General features: G+C 41.6%; 1 protein-coding gene across 1 annotated transcript in view; it reads left to right on the forward strand.

Annotated features, from left to right (window-relative positions):
• LOC108432422 (dynein assembly factor 5, axonemal) overlaps positions 1-21,412 on the forward strand; it is a 57,712-nt gene that overhangs the window by 18,124 nt on the left and 18,176 nt on the right. The window contains exons 5-9 of the mRNA XM_017706226.2: positions 780-1,012; positions 2,649-2,879; positions 12,725-12,868; positions 15,687-15,855; positions 19,408-19,555. Coding sequence (XP_017561715.1) covers positions 780-1,012; positions 2,649-2,879; positions 12,725-12,868; positions 15,687-15,855; positions 19,408-19,555 — 925 coding nt within the window. The remainder of the gene's footprint in view (positions 1-779; positions 1,013-2,648; positions 2,880-12,724; positions 12,869-15,686; positions 15,856-19,407; positions 19,556-21,412) is intronic.

Here is a 21,412-nt window from a genome sequence, read left to right on the forward strand (position 1 = left end):
GAGACCTGAATGAATGGGGGTAAATGGAGCGATAAGTTAAAATAATTTCTGATCTCTAATTTTTTAACCATTTTCTGTTAGTGTCACTTATCAGTGAGCTCCCATGCCACCAATCAGTGAGCCCTCTAAAATGTAAATGGATAGAATGTGTTTATTTATATGTTCAGTCATGGAACTAGCAGTTTAACATGTCATAATTCTGAAATAGTCATCATTTTGACTGTATTCAAAATGCCATCAACGCCATCAATTTCATACAGTATACAGTATTACCGCCACACCATCCAGCCCTACTTACTACATCAAACTCTTGTTTAAAAAATGTTGTTTTTCATGATATGTGCTCTTTAACAGTAACTAATTAACTAATCACAGTTTCAGAGATTTGGCTGTTGAAGGAATCTTAAGTGTGATTGAGGTTGAAGGGTCAAAACCTGCTACACCTTAATCACCGACTCACTCCTCTCTTCCCCTCTCTCTTCATGGTTCATGGATTGATGAGTCTAAATGTGTAATTGGGATTTCTCTCTCTCTCTCTCTCTCTCTCTCTCTCTCTCTCTCTCTCTCTCTCTCTCTCTCACTCTCTCACTCTCTCTCTCACTCTCTCACTCTCTCACTCTCTCTCTCACTCTCTCTCTCACTCTCTCACTCTCTCACTCACTCACTCACTCACTCACTCACTCACTCACTCACTCACTCTCTCACTCTCTCACTCTCTCACTCACTCACTCACTCACTCACTCACTCACTCACTCACTCACTCACTCACTCACTCACAGTGGAGCGTCCAACGCTGGGCTGCAGGGAGCTGGTAGTAAGGAACCTGTCGAAGCTGATGCCCGCTGTGGGCCGCGATGCCACTGATTGGCTGGCGCAGACGCGGGTGAAAACGCTGCAGCTGCTGAGGGTTCTCCTGCTGCATGCTGAAGAACACTGCACACAGCACCTGCAACCTCTGCTCACAACGCTGTACCGTGCCTGCACTGATCCAGAGCCAGCTGCCAGAACACACGTAAGATTACAGCATTTGCTAAATAGAAACCTTTCAGTACATTCTTAAAGAGGAATTCCACCAATTTTTCAAATAGCAAAATTACATCACTGAGATCTAAAAAGTCATTCAGAGTGATTTGATATGAAATGGTGCACTGTAAAGAAACTTGTTGAATGAGTTTACAGTGGTGGTGATGGGAACCAGGGGTCACAATGTCTACAACACAAAGATAACCATCTAATTCACGTCAATCTATACTTTTACACTCAGTTCCATAAACTACAGTATCCATATGGCTCAGTATTGTCATAGACAATTCTAGTTGTAGTAAGATCATGCGCTGCTCATTGTGTTTTTAGCACAAAACACCTGCCTTAACACACCCAGGTGTAACAGGGAGAAAACCAGACATATATTCAGCACAATGAGTCCCTATTTCCATTGATCTCAACCATAGTTCATTACATTGAAGAGCCAGATTCATCACGTGTCATGAAGCGAGGGGCTTCACATCCACATCCATTCACTCTGCTCTTGACTGGACATTACTGTATAATCTACATCGTTTAGTTTGTCTTAGAGAGCTCTTTTACGTTGAAGGCAGGGTTAATATACGTTCGATTATGCCAAATTCTTTCATATGCTGTACGTAAAGGATGACACAATGTTTAGGATTTGCTAAGCAACACCACATGCACACTATAATAGCGTAGTCTCCTCTGAAGTCGTGAGCTGATCTGAGGTTTTATATGAGCTCTGACAGTCAAGACGTTCCTCAGAGAGCTGTAAGGAATGTGTCTCAGTCACATCTGATTAGCGCAGACGCAACAATTAGCAATGCCCCATCACCGCTAATGCAGAATGTCACGCCACATAGACAGCAGGCCAAAAGTATATAAGCAAGCAGTGATTTTTCAAAAATATTGCCAACAACATATTTATTTCTGTCTGGTTTACCAAATGCAGTTTGTTCCAGAATATCATATTTATCTTTGCGGTGCCAGGGGTGGTGCAAAACACCTTCAAAAACATGGGCTAAATTTATTAGTGCAAAAGTCAGACGTCACCATTCATTTATTTAATTTCCAGTCAAACCAACCATTAAGCAGAGGTTCTCCATTTTTCACAAGATAGTTCTTAGGATATTAGGTATAATATGTTGCCCTCGCAGAAGGAAAAGGAAAGTCAAAGGAAAATAAGCACAAATCAGGAGTGTCCAAGAAGTGAGCTCAAAAAATATTAAAAGATACGAAAAAAATGGAACTCCTAACAACCACGCAAGACCTGCTAGACCACTGAAACTGTCCCCATCAGGCAACAACGCTTAAAGTTTTTGTCTTTGAGAGAGATGTGAAAGAGCTCCACTCCTGCTTCAGAATTCACAGCACAGGTGTTGCTGTCCATCCTTCCACTGTGAGAAGACAACTCAGTTGTATGGGTCTGAAAGGGTGTGTAACTGTCAAGCTGTTGCTAAGTAAAAGGGAAATGGACAAACAAGAAGAACATTTGTGGTAGAACACCAATGATGCAAGGTTCATGGATTGATGAGTCTAAATTTGTAATTGGGATTTCTCTCTCTCTCTCTCTCTCTCTCTCTCTCTCTCTCTCTCTCTCTCTCTCTCTCTCTCTCTCTCTCTCTCTCTCTCTCTCTCAGTGTTTGGAGTCAGCTGAGCTGCTGGGTGCCTTTGTGAGTCCTGAGGTGTTCCTCCGTCTCCTGCTGGCTGATGTAGAGAACTCTTCTTCCTCCTCCTCTTCTTCCCCATGGGCTCCTCTGATGGTACTAGCGGCCGTGCTGAAGGGCAGCTCCAAGGAAGCTCTGAATCCACACCTGCTCCAGCTTGGACAAATGTTTGCCCAGCCTGATGTTTGCCATGACACTGAGCAGGTGAGGTTATAGAGCTTGGCTTTCTGATCTTTCTAACCTACTGATCGATCTGTTGTAGGGCTGCGTTTTGCTATTGTGTAGATTAAAATATGAGTCATGATTTGATATATCACAGCGGATAACTATTTTGCAAGTGGATCACAATAGTTAACAATCGTTACAGATGGTGAGACATTAATGGGTACAGCTTCAATTCTTCATAACATGGATTCCACAAGATATTCGAAGCATTTCTTTGAGATTCTAGGCCATGTTGACATGTTTGCATCAGGTAGTTCCTCATGTGGAATTTTTAGGTGTATGTTCATGCTGCGAACGTCATGTTCTTCCACATCCCAAAGGTGTTCTATTGGATTCAGATCTGTTGACCAGGAAGGTTTCTGAAGAACATTGAGCTCACTGTCTTGTTCATGAATCAAGTTTGAGTCCAATTTTGCTTTGTGACATGGTGCGTTTTCATACTGGAAGTAGCCATTAGAAGTTGGTCAATTTTGGCCATGAACCAATGCACTTGGTCAGGAACAATACTTAAACAGGCTGTGGCGTACAAGCAATGATTGATTGGTATTAACAGGCTTAGTGTGTACGAAGAAAACATTCCCCACACCATTACACCACCTCCACCAGCCTGTACTGTTGATACCGTGTAGGTTGGCCCCATGTATTCATGCTGTTAGGGCCAAATTCAGAATCTGTCGTCTGTGTGCCATAGCAAATGTCAGGATTCATCAGACCAGGCTGTGCTTTTCCAGTCTTCTAGTTCTAGTCAAACCATCAATTAATGTTATTTGCTCGCTTAGGTACAGACTGAAGTTGCCGCGGATTTATGGTAAGATGTGGAACGGAATCTGGATTGGTGACATGTCATGTTATGGCAGGTTCATTGTGCAGTGCAAGCTGTAGAGTGGAAAATGGATCAGTAAGCCCTGTCCATATGATATCCAATGAGTGAAGTGGTGTTAATGCTCGGCCCCCATACTGATATAGGATATATATTTGGATCGGTTCCATCTCTACAAATTACAGTATTTTATAGAGACTTCATGAACCAATAAAATGAATCTCCACTATGGTGAATGCATAGCAAACAGTAAGTCATTTGCAAGCTACAGAAGATGTTTTACAAAATAGGCACTCCAGTATGTTGGTATTAAGTAGGTACTGCATCCCCATTGTCTGAACTATAGTAATGTCTATAAATAGACATATCAGTAAGCAAATATGTATTGAAGCAAAGTAGTGAAAATACAATCCTGATTCAATGATTTAAGCATAGTATCTGTGCAGCTCTAAAGTCTTGTGCCTTTTAGACCTGATAGCGCCTTCATTTACTTGGATTGATAGGCCAATCCATGTGTTGCTAAACTTTGGTCACGAGGGACCCACTGCAATGTTATGTGTTTTCCCTGCGCTAACAGATCAGTTTAAACTCACCAGTTCATCAGCAGGTCCTTCAGGAGTTGAAACAGGTGCGTTAAAAAGGGAAAACACCAAACTAAAGTGCATTGAGTCACATGGACTGGAGCTAGAAACCATTCTGTAGCGTTCCAGGTCAACAGATTCCATCGAAGCGGCTGATTTCTTGAGCCGCACACCAAACCCAAAACCCAAAGGACATAGCTAACATTTCAAATGTGCATAAATAAATGCTGTTTTTCACCTACTCCATTTCAAAGTTTGTGTACCCAGCGAGTTTGTGTACACGTGCAACTCTGGCTGCATCATCCTCTCACCCTCGTGCTCGAAAAACATTTACACTGCTCTCCATTTACTCTGAGCAGGGGGGCACCCAAGCAAACATAAGCTGTTTTTCCAGTTCAGTGCTAAAGTAATAAATTGGCCATTGGGGCTGCAGCTAATGATTAGTTTTATAACGAATCAGCTATCCAACTATTATTTGAATAAAACATCTAATCTGACTATACTGCCTTTATCACATCCACTCTTTTTACTGCTGCCACCATTTATATGAAACAGAAAAAGAAGTCATATCGCCCTCTGCATTTCTTGTAGTGTATTACAGTTTGTCTGAATGACTGCATGGATCTTATAAACATCGTAGCGTGTTATAACGTGCATTTCAAATGAAAGAAGCCATATCACCCTGTAGTGTGATACAGTTTGTCAGAAGGACCGTGTGGATCATTCCAGTTTTGCGAAGTGAGAAGAATTTAATTGATCCGGCTGTTTTCGCCCCGTACCCCTGATCCCCCAGCAGGGCCCGCAGGAATTTCCTCTGTGGGACTGCAATAATAAAAGTCCCTAATTTTGCCCTGACCGTTGCGTGTCTGCCGCGACCCCTGTTGACCCTCCTTTTTTTTTCTTTTTTTTTGGCTGCCAGACCGCCCGGTTGGTTTACTCCAGTCCCCTCTACCATTCTGAACTCCTCGACTCCCCCCAGTCCCCCCGCCTCCCTGCTCTGTTTCCTGTGCTTTTCAGTTATGCGCTTTTTTCGGCGCATTGGATGACACTCGGTGACAGACAGACAGAAGAAAGAGGTCACACTCACACATTCACACAGCTGCAGACAGAACTAGAGCTGAGAGAGAGAGAGAGAGAGAAAGAAAGAGGTGAGTTGGGAAAAGGTAAAGAGAGATAGACAGAAAAAGTGGGAAAGTGAGCTTGGGAAAAAAAAGAAAGACACAGAGGGAGAGTTAAATATAATAGAGAAAGAGAGAGATAAGGGGAAGTGCCACAGAAAGAGAGAGAGACACACACAAAAAGAGATACGGGGAGACTGATAGAGAGACTGAGATTGAGAGACTGCGTGTGTGTGTGTATATATATACATATACATGCACACACACACGGGGGGGCAGATAGAGAAAGAGAGAGGAGAGAGAGGTAAAGATAATGGAGAGAGATATGAAAACACAGAGCGAGATAATGGAGAGATAGGAAAATAGAGACATAGGCAGAGATAGAGAGGAGGGTAAAGAATAGAGAGAAAGACGGGGAGAGCATCTCAAAGACAGAGAGAGAAAGAGACCCAGAGAGAGCAAGAGTGATGGAGAGAAAGCAAAAGAAGAGAGATACAGAGAGAGATTGGAAAACAGAGGAAGAGACCATAGAGGGGCCATAGAGATACTGAAGGGGCAAGACAGATAGAGAGAGAAATAGAGAAATGAGATAGAGCAAGAGAGAGATTAGAAAAGAGCGAGAGAGTGAATGATACTTAAAGCTTTGCTCTTTGAAAGAAAGGAGAAAGAGAGAGTTAAGAAAATGGTGAGAGACAGATTTTGGAGGGAGATGCAGAGAGAGAGACACTCAAAGAGGGAGAGAGTCATTTTTCCAGTCTGCATCGCCACAGTGCCAGAAATACAGCAGACCAAGGAGCAGAAGGAAACCAAAAGGAGCGCCAGAGCACCTGCAGTCCACACACACACCCACAAACACACACACACACACACACACACACACAGTCACTGTAGCATCAGAGACAGTGCGGCTTCGCAAGAATTTACAGTGCTGCCACAGCACACGCACTTCTACACACGCTCACCTGTTTTTAATATCACACTGAGTAACCACGACAGCCCAGAGAGAGCAGCTGGAGGGGTTCACATGTGTGTGTTTGCTATGTTCTGCTGTGGGAATTTAAAAAAAAATGATAAAAACACATATATTAAAAGCAAAGAGAGCGAGAGGGGGAGAGCGAGCAGATCTTTGATCTGCCAAACGCATAAGCGAGTTTTTTCCCTGTTTGTGTGAGTGAGTGTGCGTGTGTGTGCATGTGAGCGGTTTGATTTGGACAGAAGAGCGCAGTTAAGATGTAAAACTATAAACTATAAATAGTCTTCAAAGTGCAGGCGCGGGTCTCAAGAGAGAGCGGGGGGTGGTGGAGGACCCTTCACCCTAAAGCCTCATTTACCAGAAAAGACTTCAGACAAAATTACTTGGCACACAAGTCATTTGTTACCACAACAGCTACATTTACTGTTATTCATTTCAACTGACATTTATTTGTATGTGGAGTAATTTGTTGTGTAATTAAGCTTTTAAGGGAGTTTCGCTTTGAGTGAAGTAAAGCTACTGACTGCAGCAGAGAGAGAAGAGTTGTTTGAACATTGGCAGCACACTTAGAAGTATGGATAACTTCTGCTTTATAACATGGATAATAAGAGCAGTAATAATAATAACAGCTTTTACTTTGTGTATAAATTCGTTGCCATATTGCAGAGGTTGGCAACCCAAATGTTGAGAAGAGTCATTTTGTCCTTTCAGCCAAAATCAAACCACATTTTATGTCCAGTTTACCATCTTGGCTGTAAATATGTCTCAGTATGTGCTGATGTACTAGCACAGGCTAAAAAATATAAACAAAAAAGCAGATTTACTTTGCTCTGCTTTAAGCTTTAGTTCAGCTATAGCTGCTTTTCTCGCATCTCTGGCAGGAAACTTTTCTGCAAAAGTAGAACAGTTTCTTGTAAAAGTGTCTCTCAACATTCAATGTTTATGTGGCTGAAGTCACTTACTCATTCGCCAGCTTCTTGTTCAAATTTCACGTTCCACCTTAAATGGTTCCTCAGGCACCAGAATGTAACTTATGCACCATTTAAGGTGGAACGGGAGAATTCGACCAAGAAGCTGGCAAATGAGTAACTGACTTCAGCTTTGGGACTTTTTAGTGTTTGACAGTTTCTCGTTGCTGATTAAACGTATCAGGAAACCAGCTGGGGTGATTCTAAACCCAAATAAGTCCATTTGCCTATAAATGATTTATTTAATGCATATTTATACTTGAAAAATGTTTTTAAAAGCAAGAAGTTATTTAAAACATGTTGTTTCCTGTCTGATCAGGCATGCTGGGAAAAAGTTAATGTTGGCCCTAACAACAATGAAAGACCTGGTAGACACCAGAAACTGTCCCCATCAGATAAACAATGCTTAAAGCTTCCATCTTTGAGAGAGAGGAGAAAATCAGATCTGCACAGGTGCTTCTGTCCATCCTCTCACAACTCCTGCGTTATGGGTCTAAGAGAATGTGTAGCTCCCTTCATGAGAAAAGGAAATAGACAACAAAGAAGAACATTGGGGCTGGAATGCCAAATCTGAACATCTGACACTTGGAGTGAGGTTTTATGGAGCCTATATTTGAGACATTTGGAAATAAGAAGGCAGCCAAAGCAATAAAAGCCTCTGTGAACCATGTCTGCAACCATCAGTCAAGCATAGCAGAAGATCAGTTCATGCTTGTGAACGTACTATCTGGAGATGATTTGCTTTCGGTTGAAAGTGTGAACGCTGACTGGTTGCTGAAACAATTATCTATCGTGCACTCATAATAAATTGTGAATTTCCCCGCTGTAGGATTAATAAAGGATTATCTTGTCTTAAATACAATAACAAGACCAGCATGTACATACCGAAGTAGTCCAGACCTCAGCTTTGTTAAATATGTATGGGTTCACCTGGATATAGAGCTGCAACAAACAAGTATTTAAGACAATAAAGATGAATACCTTGAAAAATTCACTGTTTTAATTAACTTTCCTGTTCATATAAAGGATGAATAAAGCAACATTTTTAATAAACAATGTGCACAGTAGCAGCAGTAAAATATAACAGAACTAAATCAGGTCCCTAATCACACCAGCAGGTTCTCTGTGCTTCACCAACCACACGGTCATATTTACATAAACAATATACAACACACAAACACGAGCGTGGATCGCTGTGTTCCCTCCATTATATAATCTATAATTATATATTATATACATTATATAATTATATAAGGGGGCAGTCGTGGGCTGGAGGTTAGGGAGCTGGCCCTGTGACCGGAAGGTTGCCGGTTCGATCCCCAGGGCCGACCGTTCATGACTGAGGTGTCCTTGAGCAAGACACCTAACCCCCAACTGCTCTCCGGGCGCCGTGGATAGGGCTGCCCACCGCTCCGGGCAAGTGTGCTCACTGCCCCCTAGTGTGTGTGTGTTCACTAGAGTGTATGTGGTGTTTCACTTCACGGATGGGTTAAATGCGGAGGTGGAATTTCCCTGGTTGTGGGATTAAAAAAGTATCACTTAACTTAACTTATCCCATTTTCTGAGCGCAATTTTCTTAAAATAATGTCATTTTGGACCGTACCTTTCATAAAATGCCTCTCTGTAATGGTACTGAAAGCCCTCCAGCAGCAATGTTGACCGCCCCAAAGTAGCAGCATTGATGTCCCTGGCTGGGCCCAGTGCAGCCTCTGTGTGTATCTGTGAGCAACACTCCAGCCATAAACGTGAGTTCCATTAAAATTCAGCTAGCGTTTGTGGTAAACTTGTTCTCTACAAACAGTTAAACTTGAACGCTTTTGTGTAAACATTCCATTTCAGCGGTAACCCTTCGTCCAGCTCCCCTGTATGTTAGAGAACTACCTCCTGAAACTGTTTGCAAGTGGTGGTATACGTTGGCGGAGAAGTCGAGGCAAACAGAAAACTATTTGCAACTGTTGTTCTGTGTTCGCCAAATTTCAATGCACACTTGGCCTCAACGTTAAAACAATGCCATGTTTAAAACTGTAGATGTTTTGAATGTGAACAGAGCCATTGTGAATAATAAATTGCTTCTCCAGATACCAGAGAACATGCATTTCGAAATCGATGTTACAGCTTGTAACATGAAGCTTAACATTAGCTGGCTAGCACGACTATCTTACAGAGATCTATGTGTTTCATCCAGTGAGCCAATGCGTTTCCTTGCTCCCACATGGCGGATGTGCTCCCATGCCAGCTAAGGTCGACTTTACAAATAGCACGACTGACCATCTGTTTTTTCAGAGTTAAGCGTGAAATTTCTCCCACCCTTCTTGTTTTTGAGGCTGCCATCGTGCTTTTGTTAACTCTCCAGTAAGCAATAATGACAACAGATTTCTAGTTAGCGCAAAAAACACACATGATGACGGCATAAACTAATCGACTATTAAATTAGTTGCCAATTAATTTGGACAACGATTTTAGTCACTTTTAGCCGATTAATTGTTGCACCTCTACCTGGATAGTGAAAAGCAAAAAATGCAACCAACCTCTAGGACTGAACTTTGGAAAAAAAATATCCCTGATATTTCTTAGAAAAACTGAAAGCAAGGGAAAAGAGTCAAAAGAGTGGACGCTTAACACTGAACAGTTGTTAAGGCTTCTGCATGTGTGTTGTGCTATACTTTTTGTACCCATGTGCAACAGCGCCCCCCTGTGAAATGTACATCTTGCAGCACTAGGCATCAGTGTCAGTGTGCGTGCACCGGCCCGTCCGCCCCTGTGGTGTTGTGTGTGTTCCCATGGCGACAGCGTTCCCAGCACAGCTGCAGTGTTAACGGCGTTAGCGTGAGTGAAGGCTGCAGGTAAACTGCAGTGTGTTTTACTGGCACTCTGTTAAAGACAGCATCGCTCAGTAATGCAGTGACCTACAGTAGCACCGGTGTATCTGGGAAGTGTCTGGACACACACATACACACACATACACGTCCATGCCTGCCGTTTGTCTTTACTGACAGCTGTGGTCCGCTCACCTCACTGGAATACAGAAGGGAGGGGGCGGGGCCTAGGCATGCCTTGTACAGTCAAACAGTAGCATAGCCAGAATTTCATTTCTGGGGGGCCTTGATTACAGACCGAGCGGACCAGATCCGTGTTTTATATTTTTGAGTCGCTGACCGTCTGACCGACTGATACACATCATTGACGGTCATTGTCTGGCACTTGCCATCTTCTGTGTTTATGAATGATGTCAAGTTTAGTCACTTGGCAGTTTAGTTATGGACCTACATGCTGTGACTCCTCTGGCACAGATTTTCATCAGTTTTCAGTTTGACCAACATTAGACATTAGCTAGAAAGGCCAAGATGGTCATTTTGACTGTTTAGAAATTTTGAGATGTGATCATTTTTACCAAATAAAACCCCCACATCTTTTTTTTTTTTTTTAACTAAATTATTGGATATTTTAGCCTAGCATTGTTATGAGATCAATATTACAGTGCAAAGAAGTTGAATGTTTTTAACTCATAAGGCTATAAGCAGTCATTTTGACCATATACTACACAATATTCCAGTGAGTTGGATGTTATTTTAGCAGCATTTATTCAGTAGCTTACTTGCTTCATCTGATTTACCTCAAAATATCTCTGGAATAAACTGGTAAATTGTTTGCAAAGTACAGTAGCGCAGCTTAGCCAAGTCCCCCCCTAATGCTGTGTTGTCTTTTTTGCCGATGACTGTAACTGAATGTTTCTGTGGTGATGGTGTTAGCCAAAAATTGATCAGGGGTGCTCCATCTGTCCCATTTCTGTATTTTAGCTGAAATAAAGTTATGAGGATCTAAGAATTCAGCTTTTTTCCCATTTTAGAATTTTGTCAGAAATCTGGCTTTCAAATTTGGGTGTCCTGGGTCCCCTCTGCCCACCCCGTCAGAGTATGTGTGTTGTTTTGCTATGGCAACAGTAGGATTCTGTACAGGTGAGGATGGCAGAACATACTCCTTCGCCTGGCTCAAAACAGTCGACTGACCTGTCAATCATCCCATAGTCATGGTAACAGTGCCCCAGGAGGGTTCTGCTGGAAGGTAAAAGCAGGTGTAGGACAGTAATAGCAGTGGATGGGGTGTTATTACTGTTTATTAGCTCTGAGAAGATTTTTCCCTCTGTTCTGTTTTCCTTCAGGCTGGAATACACACACACACACACACACACACACACACACACACACACACACACTAATTCTCTTTCAGACGGCACATGAGTGTGTGTTTCGCTGTGAATGAGGAGCCTTTCTTTCCTTCATGTTTAAATAAACACCCTTCTTCACCCTTTCTCACAAACTGGACGCCCTGACCCTCTCCTCCGTCCTGTTTATTCTCCCACTCCCTCCATTCCTACTCTCCGCCCCCCTCCGCTGCTGGGAAACAGGGGCTATTACTCTGCTGTGTGTTTAGTGGCTGTATAAATGAGTGGACGGTATATGACAGCAGTTTAAAAGTAAAGGAAGAATGTCTTTGACGCCCTCTGGAGGCTGGCTGTAGGGTAGTTTTAACCCCGCCCACTCCATATATGTGCAAATTCCCCTCACAAACTAACATTTCAGTTGGCATTTGATGCATACAAGTTGTATTTTGTCAGTTTAACTTCCCTTACTGTTAATATTTTTGACTGCCCAGTGAGCCAGTCTGTAAGAGTTGTTTGCTGAGTCACTGACTGACTGACTGAGACACATTATAGACTGTCATTGTTTATTATCTCTAGAGTTTGTTAATAATGTCAAGTTCAGTTACTTCTCTTTGCAAGAATAGAGGGCGTTTTTATTATGGATATGGGTGAATACTGTGACTCCTCTGGCTCTAGTTTCCATCTGTTTTCAGTTTGACCAACATTAGACTTCTTTTTTTGTATCATAGTGTTTCAAGTGTGTTGACTGACTGACTGAAGTGGACCCACTAACAGGTTGCTACATTATGTTGGTCCTTTCTAACACTTTTGTGTTTACTCATGCACTCTGGTATCCCTGGGCTCTGCTGAAGGTCTCTGTGAGCACCTGGAGGTTTCCTCTAATCACAGAGCAGAGAAAACAGGAAGCAGTGTCACGATCCCTATGATGGAGTGGAAATTGGTTAGAATGCAGCAGGACGTCTGGACATGAGCTCACAGCAGAGGAGGGCAGGGGGAGAAAGTGGTTCCAAACTGTATTTTTTGTCCAGTACATACTTCACAGTGCTGTGCAAAAGTTAGTGCTTCATTTACTTCATTTCCAGTCAATACAGTTTGTATGTACTTAAAAATGATATCAATATATTAATCACTCTCTCTCTCTCTCTCTCTCTCTCTCTCTCTCTCTCTCTCTCTCTCTCTCTCTCTCTCTCTCTCTCTCTCAGACGGTGTATCTGGAGCAGCTGGTGGAGTGTGTGGAGGTTCTGCTGAATGTGTGTGCGGAAGACTGTAGCATCATCAGTTTGCAGATGCTGAAGGTTCTGGTGACTGTACAGAGTTTAGCCACAGAGCAGGAGCTGTGCAGCCGGGTAATGCACACAAATACACAAACAACAACAACAAAAAAAAACAACAAGTACACTCCCCACACAACATAGACCCACACACAAACATGCACACTCCTCTACTATCACCTCAGGACGAGTGTTTATAGCCCATAATTCTCTGTTAGCCATTTCTTTTTCTTTGTGTGTGTGTGTGTGTGTGTGTGTGTGTGTGTGCGTGTGTGTGTGTGTGCATGCACGCGCAAAGGTTAACTTTTGCCCCTTTTCCTTTCATCCCTCTGTTTTTCCCATTCTTGCCTGTTTTATTGCAAGTGTGCACTGTGATGGAACTAGCCATGGAATGCTGTGTGTGTGTTCGTGTATGTGTGTAATTATGGACAGGAGAACACTAATAGCATGTTTTGCGGTTGAACTCTAAACCCACTGATGGGTGAAAGGAGGTGTGTGTGTTTGCAGAACATTATCGTCATTTTCTGTGGGTGCGTGAGGGAGTGGTGGAGGAGTGGTGGGGGGTGGTGGGTGGGAGCAGCCCTGAAGTGAAGCAGAGACAGTAAATAAGACACAAACACACACCAGCCTAACATATGTAACTCTATAGCTAACAACAACATACAGACGTATACTGTAAAACAGAGAGAGAGAGAGAGAGAGAGAGAGAGAGAGAGAGAGAGAGAGAGAGAGAGAGAGAGAGACAGGCAGACAGACAAAAATAGAGACAAAAATAAAGATAGAGATAGAAAAAGGAGTTAAAGAAAGAGATAATGAAAAAAGAGCAAATGAGAGAGATAGTGAGGAAATGAAAGAGATTGGTGAAATGAGGGTTTGATAGAGTAAGAGTGAGACAGTGAGAGTGCAGGCGGTGGAGTGAATGAGTTAGAGAGTGAACGTTTGAGGGAGTGAGTGAGACAGTGAGTGGTGGAGTCAGGGAAAGAGACATTGAGGAAGTGAGCTAGTAAGCAAATGAGAGAATGAAGGAGTGAGACAGTAAAGGAGTGAGTGGTGGAGTGTTGGAGAGTAGGGGGCAGAACAAAGGAGTGAGACAGTGAGAGTGGTGGAGTTGGGGAGGGAGAGATTAAGGGAATGAGCAAGTAAGCATATGAGAGAGTGAAGCCTGTGAGAGAGTGAAGGAGTGAGGCAGTAAAAGTGAGTAGTGGAGTGACGGATAGTAGTGGATGAGAATTAGAGAGTGAGACAGTGAGAGTGGTGGAGTCAGGGAGGGAGAGATTGAGGTAATGAGAAAGTAAGCAGATGAGAGAGTGAAGGAGTGAGTGGTGGACTGATGGACAGTAGTGCGTGAGAATGAGGGAGTGACACAGAGAGTGAGACAAAATGGTGGAGTTGGGGAGGGGGAGATTGAGGGAATGAGCAAGTATGCAAATGAGAGAGTGAAGGAGTAAGGCAGGGAAGGAGTGATGGAGTGACAGTTGTGGGCAAGATTGAGTGAGTGAGACAGCAAGAGTGGCAGAGTCAGGGAAGGAGTGAGAAGGAGTAAGTGGTGGAGTGATGGAGAGTAGTGAGTGAGACAGTGAGAGTGGTGGAGATGGGGAGGGAGAGAGTGGAAGAATTAGGAGTGAGAGAGAGAAGGTTTGAGTGAGAGAGTGAGACATTGAGAGCAGTGGAGTCGGGGAGGATGAAAATGAGGGAATAAGGAGTGAGACAGTGAAAGAGTGAGCGGTGGAGTGACAGAGTAGTGGGCAAGAATGAGTGATTGAGACGGTGAGAGTGGTGGAGTTGGGGAGAGAGACATTGAGGGAATGAGCAAGTAAGCAAGGGGTGAGAGCAACGGAGAGTAAGCTAGAATGAGGGAGTGAGCAAGTAAACAAGTGCGAGAATGAGAGAGTAAAGAGTGAGGAGGTGGTAGAGTGAGGGAGTTTGTCAGTTATGTTCAGTGTTGGTCAGTTTTTCTCGGACTGAGGGACGGACTCCCCAGGGAACACACTCAACTTTCCCACACACACACCCTGGCCTAGTCTGAGGGGGTTACAGTGTCTGACTCAGAGTGATGGTCAGAAATATTTATGTGTGTACAGTACTGTGCACAGGTCAAAGACCACCCTTCCTTTATTTAATTTTAGGTCGAAGTTGCCATTTAGTACAAATGATCTCGGCACCAATGAATGCGACTGTATTTGAATCAGTTTAAAACCAGCTACTGAAACTGAACTTTGGAGGTGTATAAAATATCCCTGCAGATTTCTTTAAAAAACTGAAAGTGAGTCTCCTGAAAAGAATGGAACCTGTAATAATGGTAAAGAGTGCACACAATAAATACTGATCAAATGAATGTTATGTATAATTGTTGAGGCTTCTGTGTAAATTTTTCTAAAATATGTTATTCTGCTTTTTCCGGATGCTGAAAAATGAAAAACCCTCTCTTTGTTTTATAAGTAGATTGTCTTGTAATATGTAATAATATGTAATCTCCTCAGAAATGACTATCTGGCAAATAGATAACTTGTGCCTAATGAACATTTTGACTGGAATTTAAATACATATTCGTGTATATAAGTGTTTTTGGGTAAAACCTGATGAGACACAAGTGATCACTTTGAGTTTGACCGGCTTGAAATTTCACATTGGAGCTCTCACAGTCTGCCTCCCACTTTTCTTAACAGATTTTACTCTACAAGAATATTTTTGACACATTTATGGATTATAATAAAAAGTCTCATTGAATATTTGAATATTTAAGGTAGAATTATTCAAAAATAAAAATAATCAATAGTTGCAGGTCTAGCATTAACAAGCTTTCTCTCTCTCTCTCTCTCTCTCTCTCTCTCTCTCTCTCTCTCTCTCTCTCTCTCTCTCTCTCTCTCTCTCTCTCTCTCTCTCTCTTTTGCAGGCGGAGGAGTGTGTGAGGTGTGTGTGTGAGGTGTTGGGGTTCAGCGGTGTGTGTGATTTATACAGACTTCACATGGCTGATCTGCTGCAGTGGCTGTCCGACTCTCAGCGCTGCTGGACTGCTCACTCCGTCCACAGTAACCTGCTGGACATCATTGCGCTGCAGTCAGGTGCGTGTGTGTGTGAGACAGATAGAACTCACACTCTGGCACAAGAATAGTAATATTTACATGATGCTTGCTGTACAGTATGGGTAACTGTGTCCGTACTGAGTACTAAGTATCGGTAGATGCTTGAGCATTAGGTATTCTATCAGAAGCCACAGCGGTCAGTGGAATGTTCCATCAAGAGTTCAGTTTTCCCAACTTTTGCCATTGATTGCAGCAGTGAAAAAACAGGTGTTGACAACGTCTCATTGTTGGTGTCTTTGTGCACCCAGTATTATACAACAATTAAAAGAGCATAGAGCTGCTGTGAGGCATGGAACAATATCCTTTTAACAGCAATGTAAGATTTTCTGCTGTTTTGGTTAAAGGGCTCATATCATGGAAAACCAAAATTCTTGAAGGAAAAGTTTAATGTAGTATAGTAATGTAGCATTACCAAAGATTTGAAACGTACTGTCCAATCTCCCCACTCCTATATATATATATATATATATATATATATATATATATATATATATATATATATATATATATATTCTAATTCATTGTTTTTGTGACGTCACAAGACCATTTACATATTGAATTTACATATATCCACCTATTAAGCTTTTAGCACTTTTGGTTCCGCTCATTAATTTTGAAGTCACAAGGACTGCTTGTTGAATGAGGCATGTCAGCCAGTCAGAACTGCAGTCATTTACATGGTATCAGTCCTAAAGGCACAGTAGCAAAAACAGCCTGTGTAATTCTAAGAGATAAAAAGAGGTTGGAAAATGGTCATGTATGTGGATGTAAATTGAAATATTACTGTTTTTATTGCAAAGAATTACACTAATAGTTTAAGTGGACCTCAGGGAAAATATAAAATACAAGAAAAATGTTGGCTATGGACCCTTTAAGAAGCGTGATAATTGTTATATCTGTCAGTAAAGCACTGTTTCACTACACTTCACTACACTATTGGAGTTTAGTTTTTGATCATATAAAAGGATGGCAGCTAATATCAGTTACTGGAATGGTAAGCTCCTTAAAATAGGCCTGGGCCCTAATCAGGGTTGCAGTCATGTGATTTCTTGTAACAGCAGAGAATAAAATGGGATATCCTTGTGTTATGACTATGATACAGATGGAGTGTGTGTCTTTCTCTTTTGTCTGTTGGATGTGTTAGTGACTCTTCTCTACTTGTTTGTCCCCAATTGAGTCACATACTACACATTCCTCATCCATTAGACCTCTCTCTCTCTGTCTGTTTCTGTGTCTGTCTCTCTGTCTGTCTCTCTGTCTCTGGGCAGTCTGGTCGTTGCCCTCGAGGCATCACAGGAAATCCAGTGTCTCCGTCTGCCCTCACTAATACTGTCCCTTACTGTGTATGTGTGGTAATAGTGGGAATACAGTGACAGTGAATTTCCCATACTGTTGCAGACAGTGGTCAGCAACAGCTCTTACAGGAACTGCACTAAAGCCTTCACACACTTAGACAGTGAGGGCAGTCACTGCGGCTACATAGGAAACACAGCATGACGATGATGATGATTGTGATGGTGATGAATCTCCTTTTGACAAGCCTTTGTCTGTTTTTGTACATTGTTAATGTTACGATCCTGTCTAGGGGTAAAGGATCGTAGCAGCTTGGTCAGATGAATATTACTGTCAAGGTGTATGTTGGATTAAGATAACCACACAAGTCACAGAGCAAAGGTGAAAGAAAGTGTATTGGGCTTTAAAGTGAACTTGACAAAGACAAACACCGGTACATGCTTCAGGAGTGACCGAGGCCAAAATAATAAACAAAAACCCCAGAAAACTAGACACGCAAACAACTACCTAACCTAGTGACCAAATAAACAAACACAAAAATAAAGTGTGCTAACTTAGCTAACTCCCTGACTATACAAAATAAAACGCAAAAACCCAAATCTCAAAACAAACGGCAGTCTCTCGGCACTGTACAAGAGTTTACAAATATTTACAAAAGCAACCAAATCAGAAGGGGATAGGCAAAGTCGGCGAAGCAAAACAAGCAAATGGTCAGGTCCAAATCAATCGAACAGAATAACCCCAACAAACAACAATCACAAAGCAGAAATCTCTCAAAACTCCAGTGCAGCAACGTTAAACCATTTAAACGGGACGACGACCAAATCACAGGACGGAGGTAGGCTGGAAACCGGAATGGAACATGGGTAAACTGCAATGAAAAAACACAGCAGACACAAACAAAGAGACAGGAAAGCCTACTGCACATAACATTAATATGTAATAGTATCCTGGGTTTGTAAACAGAAAAAAACAGGACTAACCTACAGAGCCAACACGATGTTCCCGACATTGTAAAGTGCTTATATATCAAATCGACGAAAAGAAATGACCCAAATTACTTGGAAAAAGTTCTCGTTCCATTGACTTGCATTAAAGGTCAAGTATGTTTTTTTTCCGACTCCTCTAAAGTTACCATTTTGGAGTTTGAAAAAAATGGACAGTTTTTTTTTTTTGTTTGTTTGTTTTGCTTTGTTGCACAGTGGTGACATAAAACAATATTTATTACGTGTATTTACGTACACTGCTCAAATTGGCCATTAAATGCAAGTCATTTGTTTTTCAGCATCAGGACAAAAGCAGAAAACATACAACCTCAATGCCAAAAAGTTGGGAAGCTGTTCAGAATGTCAATAAAAACAGAATGTAATGATGCGTGAATCATTTAAGCTCTATATTTATTTGAAAATGCTACAGAGACAGCAGTCAGATGTTGAAACAGAACTTTTATTGCCGGCATCAAATTCAAAATGGGCATATTTTCAAAAAACATTTTATTCTTGTCTTTGTACTCTTTTCAAATAAATACAGGGTTAAAATGCTTTTCATGTCTTTGCAATCTGTTTTTATTTTGCGCTGCATCCCGACTGGAAATGGGGTTGTATTTAACAGAAAATTGCACAGAATCATCACAACTACAGCTCAACAGCTTTTGTCCGTATTACAACTAGCATTCCAAACTCTGACTCTGGCTCAGAGGTGGCCAGTCTGTTGTTCTGGGAACACCAGCAGCTTCTTTGTTTGATTAGCATTATGTTTCTTTTTCCCAGTAAGGGCTTTTTTGACAGCTACACTTTGTTCCAGTGTTGTCTTCTCACAGTGGAGGGATGGAACAGCGGTGGATTTCTAACAATCTGAAGAAAGTTTGGAGCTCAAATTTCTTTCAAAGATGAAATCTTTAAGTGCTGTTTATCAGATGGAGACAGTGTTGATGTCTACCAGGTCATGCAGGTGGTTGTTAGGAGCCCATGCTCTTTGTTTTGCACTCCAGATTTTTTACTTATTTTCCTTAAACTTTCACCTTCAATACAAGTGGATTATCTTTAATCTCTTTGGAAATATTTCCTGAAAAATTGAATAACTTACCGGTTGCCTGTTTTGACTGGAAATTAAATTAAGGGTAGTTCATAAATTTTGCACGATACTTAGTGTGTAATGTAAACTCTGTTAATAATTTAACATTTTTTACATCAGGTCATATGAACGACCCACGTCCTGACACAGTGTGTGTGTCTGCAGGTCCTGTGCTGGGTGAGTTTCTCCCTCAGTTCCTGACGTTGTTGCGGAGCTGTTTGGAGCCCAGCAGAGACGCTGAGCTGCGCCTGCATGTTTTCACCGTGCTGTCCAAACTCCTGCTGAACTCCAGGAATACCCTGAACTCACAGGGGTGAGTCAACCTCATGCACACACTCCCAAACAGACATATTACAAAATAACTGTGTGTCCATATATCACCGCTGAAACATATTGGTGCTCAAAGTCTGGAGTCACAAGCCTTACCTCGCTCCTGTCAGACCATAATTTCCATGGTCTCTGTGGTTTTCATGGTCTAATTGGAGCAGTGTATGGCTCGTGGCTCCAAATTTATGCTGAAACATTTGGGCCTGGGTTCAGACAGCTCATGCACTTGCACACTGTCTCCACCTCTAATTACACTGCCAGAGGCGTTTTACTAAAAATTCAGTTTCCCTGCCCTTAATAATGGTCAATTAGCCTAAAAGAAACAGATCATCTATGTTTTTCTACCAGCCAGTTTTTTCTTCCATTTCAATGTTTTCCTGGGTGGGGAATAGAAGTTACCTCTCGGGTTTTCTTCAGTCTAGCGTGTTAAAATTAGGGCCTGACCCATAAACCTGACCAATATTAAGATTTCACAGATATTAGTATTGGAGGAAATTCTGAACAAGCAGCTCTAAAGCAATTTTTTTGAGAATTTCAATGGTTTCATTATTTTGTACCAGTCTTCATTAAGATTACTGGTCTGTTTGCTCACCTGTATAACAGTAATACATGCTAAGCTGAACACAAAGCACCATCCTGGTTAAAATAACAAGAAAACTTGCTAAAAGTTCTGGGAAGTTCCACTCCAGCACTTTCAGATGCAAAAGTATGAACAAACCTGGTCACGTTGTATGTTTTGTTGATTTTCTAACTGAAAAAGTGAAAGTTAACACATCCTCTACAGAGAACGCACTGGAATATTTTGATATTTTATGTTTTTCTGTTTGTTCTATGATTTTACGATTTTTTTAGTTCAGCAGCAGTAATTGTATGTTCTATTTAGATGTTGTCTTAACTCATTTATATATATATCATATCATATTTCACAGTCCTTTGAGTACATGATGCACCAAAATGAAATTTCGTGGCTAAAACTAAAACACAGCACGTTGGACTGACAACTGAAAAAATGAACTTATTAAATAATTATTAAAGTATGTAAGCTTGAGAACAGGCCACAAAATAAATAAATTTTCAATTATTTTCCGTTATGCTTTACAGTTTGGCTGTCGTTTGGCTGTCATTTCATTTCCTTAAGAAACCATGGCTGCAGATGCCGTCGGCATGCCAGCTCTTTCTTTTCTACTGTTTTGCTGTGGTCTGCGTATTAGAGAGGGATGTCATATTTTCAAGAGGTGTTAAACCTTTAGTGGAGACCTTTTTTCTCATTCAGCTTAAAACTAAAAGTGCCGTTTTTGGATGAAAATTCACAGTGGCTACAATTATGTGCATCTATAATACCAGTCACATGGGCTCTATTTAACTAAAACTATTCATTCACCATCTACAATTACATTGGGCTCTTAAAATCAGTATTGGTCTTAACATTTTCATATTGGTTGTGCTCTGCTTAAAATAGGGTCATTCGAGTGAGGCTGCCTCACAGATCTTCTCTTGTCTTTAAACATTGTTGCTGTTGTTACCCACATAAAAGGCAATATAGGGATGAATAAATGTCTACGAAATTCTGTAGTTTTCAACCTGGATTTTGAGATTCAACTTAATCCTTAAATGCTTTTGGTTGGGTTTTGTTGAAGGTACTCCAGGGCTCCAGTATGTTCCCCAGTGTGAATCAGCAACGTTCATCTCTTTCTACGGCTGCAGCGTGTGTGTCTGTGTGTGTGTGTCTGTGTGTCTGTGTGTGTGTGTCTGTGTGTGTGTCTGTGTGTCTGTGTGTGTGTCAGCCAGACTGTCTTTGTGTATATTACATTGATGTGGGTGATTTTATGAGGACATGCTCCTT

The sequence above is a fragment of the Pygocentrus nattereri genome, chromosome 14 (assembly GCF_015220715.1).
Source record: "Pygocentrus nattereri isolate fPygNat1 chromosome 14, fPygNat1.pri, whole genome shotgun sequence".
Lineage (NCBI taxonomy): Eukaryota > Metazoa > Chordata > Actinopteri > Characiformes > Serrasalmidae > Pygocentrus > Pygocentrus nattereri.